This window comes from Platichthys flesus, chromosome 10 (assembly GCF_949316205.1).
Source record: "Platichthys flesus chromosome 10, fPlaFle2.1, whole genome shotgun sequence".
Classification (NCBI taxonomy): Eukaryota; Metazoa; Chordata; class Actinopteri; order Pleuronectiformes; family Pleuronectidae; genus Platichthys; species Platichthys flesus.
Genome location: NC_084954.1, coordinates 22,460,946 through 22,471,951, shown reverse-complemented (window position 1 = coordinate 22,471,951; position 11,006 = coordinate 22,460,946). Strand labels below are relative to the sequence as shown.

The window sequence follows — 11,006 nt, the reverse complement described above, 5'->3', positions numbered from 1 at the left end:
ACATACGCGCTGCCACTCTGAGTATGCTCCGAGAGGGGGCGTGCACTTGCTTGGTGCTCTGTGGTTGTCATGGTGACGAGCCAAGCTAGAGCCCTGGCCGCCGTTGTTCGCATCGGAGGACTCTCCGGAACAACCCATGGGGGGCTCACAGCGAAAGGGGTGATCAGAAGCCCCCGGAGCACACAGGCTCTCAACTGCACTTGCGGTCAGACGCTGACACGGGGATGACCATAGATATGGGATGACGCCTCGATGTCAGAGAACTGCTGCTTAGGATGTCCTTTTATTTTACAAGGCTCCTGAACGCATCTCTTATGTGCAGTCAAACCCTCGCTCCTTGAGAAAGGAGGAAGGGAGACGCTGAGTACAGATGCAGTGTGTGTGTCGTCCATACGAGGCGTTAAGACGGCGCTCGATGGCTCATGGACACACTTACTGTCAACAGAAAAAGGTGTGGGGAAAAACTCTGTCTTTGTGACAGAGGAGATGTACTGACTTAATGTGTTGAGGCTGTGCCGTGTATCAACGGGCAGTTCACACGGTGTGGGGGATGTGTGTGAAACAGTGACAACGGAGCTAGCTGACTCAGAAGAAGACTGTTTTATTCGAAAATTTTCCATTTTCAAAACACACGAATCCCCCCCAAAATGTCAGAATCTCCTCCCCTGCTTCCTGGGAGGTTCCTCCGGAGGGTTGGACCAGGAACAGGGCGCTCGCCGCGTTTTCCCCCAACGCGGTGTCTGCCGTGCGGTCTGCGGACCCGAGCGAGGAAGAGGGGGCTGGTCAGGTGGAACGGGGAGTTTGGAACGTTGATGGTTTCTTACTTTATCTTTGGAGGCTGATATGAATACAACACAATAGTGTTTTAATAAATTTGGTAGGCAATATATTTTGCTATGATTTCTGTAATCAAAAGTTCTACACAGAGCCACCAATTTAAATCAGCTGTCAGATTTTAGTTTTTTTTTCTTTTCTATCCAATTCCATATCAACTTACATCATTAGGCCTATACAAATATAATATATATTAAAGTGAATATTGTATTTATTCCGAACGAAACGTATATTCAATCATTATTGTTTCTCTATTATTTAAAAGAATATCGTCACTGTCATGAGCATGTCAATAAATGAAAGCGCTCATGTCCTTAAATCTCCACGGATCCATTCTGCCACCATTTTGGCGACGTCTCTTCCTGCATCCAGGACAAAGGCATGACGGAACCCTTTTTCACACAGTCTTATATCTCCATGTGGGAAGTCCTGCTTGATGTCGAGATAATACTGCACAGGGCACCAGTGGTCTGTGGCTCCATAATAAAATATAAGCTGAAAATACAATAGATATGTTGTTTACTATACAACTTTGAACCATTAACACATGTTAATCATGTTTATTTTCTTACCTTTTCAAGATTTTTCTTGATCGTTATGTTGTCTCTTTCAAGAACTTTCTTCATTTCCTGACCACCCATGTACATAGCATTGGCTGCAAAAGAAAGATAATTACATTAGTTTAGTTGTTGCTTTGATTCAGGTTATTCATTTCATGATCAACAGACACATTCAAAGTTGAACAAGAGACTTGGGGGTCAGGTATGAAACAAGCAAATTAGTTTTTTTTGTGTTCTGATCAAATAACTCAACATTTATAACAGTATCCAGCTGTCTGTACAAGCTAGCTTTAAAATACTTTATACACATTCAGTCATTTGGTTAATTGACGAGGAGCCTAACCGGGTGTTTGTAGGCTGTGAGTTTCACGTTGGTCTTGTTAAAAGTGTGCTAATATCTGCATTGTTGAAAAAAAACATTATATATTACTATATGTATTATTATATTCAGCAGTGATAAATTGCTAACATAAATAAAGGGATAAGGAAACGCACTATTCACACCCCTTAAAAGTATTTGTGAAGGAGTGTGAATAGGATCAGTTTATTTGGTTGTCACAGATTCAGTGAGTGAGTATTCTCAGCTAAAGCTACATAATTTGAGTCTTTTTGAAACTACTTCTCAGTAGTTGGACTTTTTTATATCATGTTTGTGCATGAAAGCACTGTTGAGTCTGTTAAAAAAGGCTGAAGTTACGGAATTGTTATGTATGATGTATAACTTTGTGTCCTTAAGAGACACGGTTTGGTTTTTAATTAAAATGGGGAGAGCGTGGCCTAGGGGATAGAGCGGGTGCTCAGCAACAATAAGGTTGCCGGTTCGAATCCCACTCTATCCATCTGCATGCCTAAGTGTCCTTGGCACGATACTGAACCCCTAGATGGCCCCTCATAAAATGATGAGTGTTCTAAAAATGTAAGTCGCTTTGGATAAAAGCGTCAGCTAAATGACATGTAATGTAATGTAATGTAAAAAATGCAGCTAATAGAGTGTAAAAGGGAATATTTCCCTCTCTAGCATCGCCACCTGCTGGTCGTTTTGGTTTATCATGAAACATGTTTTTTTGTATTGAAATACTGTGGTATTCTCTACTCTCTCAGATTCAAACTGCACCATCTTTTCATTAAACAAATTTGAGAAGTTGAAAATGATCCTCAATTTGGGTCGTGGTTTGTCATTAAGGGGTGATGGTGGGTCCCGAAGCCAGACCAGTTGAGAACCACTTTCTTACTTAAAGTCGGCTCCATGGAGGAAGACCCAGGAAGACCCCACATTTGAAAGAGTAACGTAAAAAAAAGGCTGTGTAGAGTAAGTTAATCCCTGTTTTCAAGCCACTTTTCTTCTGATGGTATGTCTTTTGAAAGAAGAAACTTAAGTCCCATTAAGAGCAACAAAAACGGTTTGACCCAAAAGGTAAGATATGTATATATTTTTGTGTGTCATTGTTTTTGTACATGTTGCAGCTCCATCTGTTCATAATCTACAATAATGTTACACCTTAAAATAATGACACCATAACTTAAAACTGTCACTGTAAAACCACAGCATTATTAGTCTTTGGTGTTTTTCTCCTGGAGGGAGAATAAATTGGTTTCAAGTAAATGAAAAGTGTACGACATGAAAATTGAAGTAAACAAAGTGAATGCATTATAATACCACATTATGTGATTTTGTAACTTGATACTGATGTGATGATGACATCATTCCTACCATATTACCATGAATGATTCTTCGGTCTATATAAGATTCAGATTGTGTCTTTAGTCCTACAAAATGCAAAGGTACCTAAAATAAATGCATTTTTTCAACAACGCTTGATGTCTTTCTTCATGATGTCACTTATCATGTGACATAATATGATGGGTAATATATTTCCAATCAATATAAGCTTCAGATTGTTTCTCCATTATTTGCATAGGTATCCTGGGAAATGGGTCACCCCAACCTTATTTTTCTTTTGGAGTATACTCACACACACACACACAATCTCACACAATCACACACAATCTCACAAACACAATCACACAATATCTCTCACACAATCTCTCACACACAATCACACACAATCTCTCACACACAATCACACACAATCTCGCACACACACTTTGACAAAAACATTTGGATCGTACAAATAAAAGGGCAAAATCAAAGCTTAACCAACCTGCACAGTCACCACTGAGCAGACCTAGAGTCGGTCGGACTACACTGAGGTCCAGAGAGCGAATGCCACCAAACACCAGTTTGATCAGGCTGCCTTTCAGGCTGTCAGGCAGCAAAGAGAGCAGGAAGACTGGCAGGTAGGCCACATAACGCATATGACACAGTACAGGGGTCATGACCTTCCCCTGAGGGGTCTCAACCATCCGCTCAATGGTTGGAAACAGCATGACAGCCTTCAGAACCTGTATCAAATAAAAGAAGGAAAATCGTAGATGGTAAAAGAGTCACTCTGAGACCAGAAATTGTTAATGATGGAAACTCCCTGAATAGAGAGGGAGTTTTTCATGTGATTTTTTTCTTCCTTTTAAGAAAGATGGGTGTTTCAGCAGCATAATCTTACTGACTTGGTGATGAACAGTTATTAACCTTGAGTTCAGGGTCTCTCTTCATCATTTCTAGAATAATGTAGCAGCCGATGGAGTGCCCAACTAGGACCAGGCTAGTCTCTCTAGGAACATGTTTCTTGAGGAAGGCCAGCTTGTGTTCAATCTGTCCATTCAGACCAAACACATCCTGCTCTGCTGCCAAGGAAGCATCTGTTCAAAACAAAGACAAAATATGGGCATGTGGTGTCTTTATGCCTGGACTTATCGGGCACTTTTAGTACAATTAGTGCATATCAGTGTTGAAGTACATTTATTTTTAGAGAATCAATAGTTATTTTTCCAGAGATTTCCAGAGTCCAGAGATTCTGCTCTAAAAGAGTAATTCAGAGTGATACATTTCTCTCTTTAGCTGTTTTCAGACATGAACTCTGGGGAATGTCTGCTCAATGGGGTCCGGACTTTCACCGGAGTTTGCCTTTCACACATGATAAACGCAGCAGTGGATTCTCTGCTCAGATGTTTTACCTACAACTTAAAAGTATCTGGAGCATTCAGGTAAAGAGTATCAATTAACGTATCAACTCTGCTACAGAGATTGCATGTTTTGTGATCCCCTACCACCAAAATCCCTGGCACCTCATTGTTTATTCCAAGTTGATATCTTTGTCGGTGTCTGGTACATGTATCTTTGCTCTTTTTCAACCTGAGATATTTGTATTATTATTGTCTTTTTCAGTATTGTATCTATTGTGTTTTAGAAATGTCCCCCTTGTGCCCCCTTGCTTGCAGTCAATCCACTGGATTATCTCCTGCTGTTTTCTAACATGGGTTCATTCAGACATTATAAACGTTTTTACTAGGGCACTGGCAGAAGAAACTCCAAAGAAAGTCTGGGATCTCTCACTCAGACATTTGCGTTCTCAAATACAGCTCATCTGATAAATGTCAAGAGATTATCCAGAGTTTGGTGCATGTCTGAAAGCAGCTTATATTGGTTGGAGTCTAGTTGGCATATTAAATACAGGAAAAAAACAGGGCCAATATACTCTGCCCACAAATTACTCCTTAATACCTCCCCCACCCTCTCTCTCCCTCTCTTCATCAAATATAATTGGTTAAATCAGTGTGTAAACTTTAAAGGAATCAATACCTTCTACCATGTCCATGGAGTCTGGAGGTACACAGTGACCTGCATGACTTACAGCCCACACTGGGTGGTGGTACCCAAACATGCTATGAAGTGTTAGCATGAAGGTTTTGTAGTAGCCCACAATGCCAGGATTTCCTGTATGGAAGAGGAAAACATAACTGTATATTTTACTGTGAAAGATGTGATTAATTCCTTGAGATACTCAATAAATATAAATGTTATTGGTTGTTAGCGTCATGTTGTTACATTTCGTTCAAATTCTCCCATTCACTCTCTCACCTATATTTTCGAAAAACCTCAAAAATGCATCTTACAAATAACATTTCCATGCAATGGTCAATTTAAAAGTTGCTAATCTTAACAGATTAACAAATGACCTCAAAAACCTTTGGCTTATTTAAACCTATTAAACCTAAGTGTTCTTAAATGTGAAAGTTTATTCTCAATGGAAACTGATAACAAATACATGTCATTACCAATGCACACCTCTGGATCTCTGTTATGAAGCTGCAGGTGCTCAGTGATGCAGTATTACACAAAAACACAACAGAGTGCACGCATTCATGTAATTCTAATACATTCTGAGAGTTATGATTATCTGGTTTTAGAAATGAAAACAGAAACATGCACCTTCAGTACTGATAGTTCAAATCTATCAATGGCAGTAACTCTATCGGACACATTTTCAAAGCTAATTAATCATACGCATAATCTACTTTTATCATTTAAAATCTTTAATGGTATATCTTTGTCAGTATTTGTATTTGTTTTAACTATTGTATGTACATCACTCGATTACAAGGAACTTTTAGCTGTACTAACCTGTATGTTAGGTGCTATACAAATACATTTTTTATTGAGTGATTCATAAAAACATAGTGTTATGGCATAGTGGATGAATGACCCGTTGTTTTAACTGTTAGCAAACAACTGGTCAAAATGAGGCAAATTATATGATCATTAACACAAAGTGTTGGTCTTACTCACCTGGAATGACAAGAAATAGGAGTTTGTGACCTGAATTTAACTGACGGGAGCCAAATTTAAGGACCTCCGTGTTAGCTCCACAGCAGTAGATGAATTCTGTCTGTGGTTGATCCCTGCTGTCTGTCACCATGTTTTCCATCTCATCAGCTTGGAATACAAAGAAGGGGAAAATCTGAAAGCCAAAGGACATCTGATCAGTTAACTTTAAAAGTCACGTGTTAATGCACTTTTCAGGAGCTTCAATCATCACTTACATGGTAAATATACATTGCATCAGATCTAATAAAGAGGTCCTGTTGTTATTGTGTAGTTGTGTAGTAATTGCCAGCAGTTTTAAAAGGTGATGCATTTGTCAGGGTTTAAAAACTGACTTTTGGACTGAGGTGCAACTGACAAGACTTGACCCCAGTGGACTATATGTTGATAACTGACTGCCTGTCATGTGTATGAATAATAGGCCTTAATGTAGATTTTTCTCTCCATTGTTTGTTTTTCTCAATTCTTCCTTTTTTTCTACTCAGTTTGATGCTGATATAGTTTAACTATAAGACTGTAGAGTGAAATGATTTTAATTCTTTGTCCATTTTTATTATTGGAACCTCTCGTTATTAAGGGTTACTGTCTAAAAATCCCAGTTATGCTTTTTCCCCTTGAAAATAAACCGACAGGGAAGAGAGCTATAGTGGTTTTAGTGATGAAGAGTGGGTACACCTGTACATCGAAGTGAACTCCTCTACGGCAGCTAATATGAGATATAAAGGAAGTAATTACTTCCCTTTATCGGATAAATAATTCTCCTCTCAGAGAGAAAAGCCACAGTTCTTCAATTACATCACAAAGAACATCCCAAACAAAACTACTTTGTGTTGTATGGCTACAGCAAAGCAATACAATTATTTCCCATTTAAATAATTCTTACACACATACATCCACACGCACATTTATTCTTGTTAAACTGATGGCTGATATGGTTGATGTTTTTTTTTTTCTTAAAATCTTTTTCATGTATGAATTAATCATTGAAATGATTATTTTTCAGTGTGTGACGCTTTAAGTGCGTGTTTTTGTTTGTGTGTGCGTATGTGTGTGTGTGATTATGAAAGCCGATTAAATGATAAATAACATAAAAAGGGAGTGGTGCGTTTACGGGCTCCTCTTGGCAATGTATTCAAGTAATTCTAGGACCACACCAGAAGGCTAACAAATGACCTCAATAAAGTTGGTATTTCAAGATAACGGATATCCCTTCTGCTCATTCATTGGCACCAAATTACAAAACGATTTTTCAGTAAAATATACTGAGGTGGCTGAGGTGTACCTCTACTATTTCCTTCTACCAGTTTATTACTGTGTTAAATTGATGATATTTTAAATACAGTTTGGTCTAACAGTAAAACTGACAGTAATTTAAATGAGTTAATTACAATATACTGAACGACGCTAGGGCAAATCCAAGTAGCTGTTTTGCTGTCACTGTCTGACATGTGTAATATTTGATAATAAATGTTTTACCTCTAAATATTGCGGAGAAACCCTCAATGATAGGTGTCTCCGGTTGGATCCGTGTATGAGGACTTCCTGTCTCTCACAGTGCTGGATTCTGATTGGTGAGCTAGTGGACCTCCCACTCTGACAAGCTTTTTAAATTTGTTTCTTAAAGGGGTAGTTTCCAAGCAACATTCAGCCACATTACTGGCAAAATTAAAAACAGACAAAGAAAGACAGATAGATGAATAGATAGATAGATAGATAGATAGATAGATAGATAGATAGATAGATAGATAGATAGATAGATAGACAATTAAAAAAATGTTATCCATAAACGTCATGGTGTTTACCTCTGATATCTGTCATAAAAGGCCTGATCTATATATATTCATACGTCAAACACTTTTATTTTTTACTACTCGCACATTTATTTAGTTGCAATTCCAAAAAGAAGGACAAATACTTGAGTGACTTGCATTGTTTTAACACTACTGATTCTGAGGTAAATAAGATATACTGGAATTGTAAGATCACAAAGACAAGGGAAGATACTAATAGGAATCTTATCTTGTCAAAATAAGACATAAATATGATGTGTTATTCTACAAGAAAAAACGGAATTAACTGACTTATCATGATCTCTTCGCAACGTATATATTAATAAAGAGACAAACTGATAATAGTCAATGTTTTACTATTTCTACATAACATGGAATCTGTTTGAACAAAATGTTGTATTCTATATAAAAACATTTGTGAATACATCTAAAAAATGTTTCAATTAAAATATCGTTAATAAATATGCAAACAACTGATGTCAAATGATAATGGGTGTGTCCTGTTGGGCCATGTGGCGGCATGAGTTAGAATCACTTGGTCACAAGAGTAGGAGGCTATTGAAAAAAGTCGTTACATTCATGAAAAAAAGATAAATAACAATAATAATAATGAATAAAGTAGACGGTCATCCAATTTATATATCAGCATGAGCAAGTAACCAATCCACAAGTTTGTCTTTAGTCTCAGCACACGGTTAAGTCTGAGCAATGTAAGAGATGACTGGACATCAGTGACCAACTTTAATAAGTACATTGTTACAAAATAAATTAAACATATTTTCACAATACATGTCTTCCTCTTCAGTGTCAACCCTCCAGCTGGTGTGACCCTTTCTAACCATCAGTTACCCTGAGTCTAATTGAATTTATCCTCCAATATGGGAGGATGACAAGATGAGAGAGGTGTTAATCTCATGACCTACTTAATAGACCTTTAGTGAAAACAACTTTAAACTCATCCTGTGCAGCAGAGACTGGTTTCTGTTTGAAGGGAGTCCGATGAGATGGTGAACTTCTGCTGGTGCAAAAGGCCGTGACAAAGATGGACAAGGATTAGAGGAACTGAGAGAAAACATTATGTTTAAACAAATGGGATACTGCCCCAAGGTGGTGATAACCCCCAAAAGGATTTTTTTTTAAATCACAATAAACGTCACTAGAGATTTGGAAGTTCATATTCATTTTTTTTTAGTATATAATGTATTGGTTTGGTTCATGTGAAGTTGAGCATTTTCATTACTGTTTGTTAGAGACATATTCTTTGACACATTAAAGGATAAATCATAACTTTTTTCATGATAATCCTGGTAACTCCTGGGAGAGCATGGCCTAGGGGATAGAGCGGGTGCTCTGCAACAAGAAGGTTGTCGGTTCGAATCCTACTCTTTCCCATCCGCATGCCTAAGTGTCCTTGGCAAGACACTGAACCCCTAAATGGCCCCTCATAAATGTTGAGTGTACTAAAAATGTAAGTCGCTTTAGACAAAAGCGTCAGCTAAATGACATGTAATGTAAACATAATTCTTGAAAATCTGTCTCTCATTCCTATTTGACTGTGTTGTAAATCTCAGCTCTAATTAAAAAATTGGGGGTCGCACGCAGCAGTGTCATTTTTTTAAAGGCTCAGTATTTACTCAAGCAATTGATAACTTGCCACCTAGCCTTACACTCTGGCTCAGTGAGGTGTGTTTAGAGTTTTGGGATGTCCCGTTGAAAGACTGCATTTATTGCTTACTAAAAATAGAAACTAAATGAAAATATTTTCACACCAAAATATAATTCATCAGACATCAGTGTTTTCCACCTTGAGAATTAATGCCAACTAAAATGGCTGATAGTCACAAGTTATAAGATGAGATAAGATTCAACTTTATTGTCATTGCACAGAGTACAAGTACTTAGAAAACGAAATGCAGTTTAGCATCTAACCAAGTGTAGAAAAAAACAGTAAAAGTGCAAAGTATGTGAATATGTAGAGTGGAAGTGAGGAAGATAAATATCTTAATATATAAATATATATAAATATGAATACACTATAGGTGGGATAATACAGTAGTAAAATATAACAGACTTATTAAAATGTTCAGTGGCTGGAGGTGGGTGTATGGCAGTCCAAGCCAGGGTGGAGGGGGGAAGTACTGTCACTGGAGCAGGTGTGTATCACTGTGGTGCAGAGTTCAGCAGGATGACAGCTGCAGGGATGAAGCTGTTCCTGAACCTGCTGGTCCGGGAATGGAGGACCCTGTAGCGCCTCCCAGAAGGAAGGAGGACAAACAGTCTGTGGCTGGGGTGTGAGCGGTCCTTGACGATGCTGCGCGCCATCCGCAGAGATCTCTTGCTCTGCACAACCTCAATAGTGGGAAGTGAGGAACCGGTGATGAGTTGGGCAGTTTTCACCACCCTCTGCAGTGTTTTCTGGTCCGCAACTGAGCAGTTGCAATACCACACTGAGATGCAGTTGGTAAAGATGCTCTCGATGGTGCAGTGGTAGAAACTTACCAGAATCTGAGGAGACAGATGGGCTTTCTTCAGTCTCCTCAGGAAGAAGAGACACTGCTGTGCCTTCTTGACCACGGTTGAGGGGTTGAGGGTCCAAGAGAGGTCCTCAGAGATGTGGACACCCAGGAACTTGAAGCTTGCAAAACGCTAAGCCTCCGTCCCATTGATATGGATGGGGTTGTGTTAGCCACCTTTCTTCCTGAAGTCCATAAGGAGCTCTTTGGTCTTCTCTCATTCTCTTTGTGTCACTGGATGTGGGACAAGGCCCATTGTTTTTAATGTGAGGTGTAGACATAATGTACAGCAAATCCATTGTTTCATCTGGGCATAGTCATGGTCCCATCCCAGTGATGATTGTCCACACCTGACAAGGACAAATAACTCTATACTATAAAGGGTTTTATACTTCAGTTCATACAACTGCATTGTTTTTATTCCCAGTGGCTCATGATGATGTTGGGTGGTAAAACAAGTAGAATACAGAGAATGCAGTAATACCTTTTCCAAACTAACTATAATTTTCCTTTTTACTCATAAAGCAAGCATTAAGTCTTGCAATCAACCTTGTCGAGCTATATGATCTGATATAGATCTGATCTTATT

The 11,006-nt window shown here is 38.6% G+C and overlaps 1 protein-coding gene across 1 annotated transcript; it reads right to left on the bottom strand.

Moving 5' to 3' along the window:
- Nucleotides 1-584: 584 nt before the first annotated feature.
- ldah (lipid droplet associated hydrolase) lies at nt 585-7,676 on the bottom strand. Its single transcript, XM_062397544.1, has 7 exons — nt 7,591-7,676; nt 6,079-6,250; nt 5,092-5,226; nt 3,982-4,151; nt 3,557-3,797; nt 1,407-1,489; nt 585-1,329 (listed from the first exon to the last, which is right to left on the bottom strand). The coding sequence occupies exons 2-7, from the start codon at nt 6,215-6,217 to the stop codon at nt 1,141-1,143; spliced, it is 957 nt and encodes a 318-aa protein (XP_062253528.1). The 5' UTR covers nt 6,218-6,250; nt 7,591-7,676; the 3' UTR covers nt 585-1,140.
- Between the last annotated feature and the right edge of the window lie 3,330 nt (nt 7,677-11,006).

Excerpts from the sequence above, each read along its gene's own strand:
- ldah (XM_062397544.1), bottom strand. The coding sequence starts at position 6,217 with ATGGAAAACATGGTGACAGACAGCAGGGATCAACCACAGACAGAATTC. Across the intron at positions 3,798-3,981 it reads AGAGAGACCCTGAACTCAAG|GTTCTGAAGGCTGTCATGCT; the intron begins GTTAATAACTGT and ends TATTTGATACAG. Across the intron at positions 1,490-3,556 it reads GCTCAGTGGTGACTGTGCAG|CCAATGCTATGTACATGGGT; the intron begins GTTGGTTAAGCT and ends TTTCTTTTGCAG.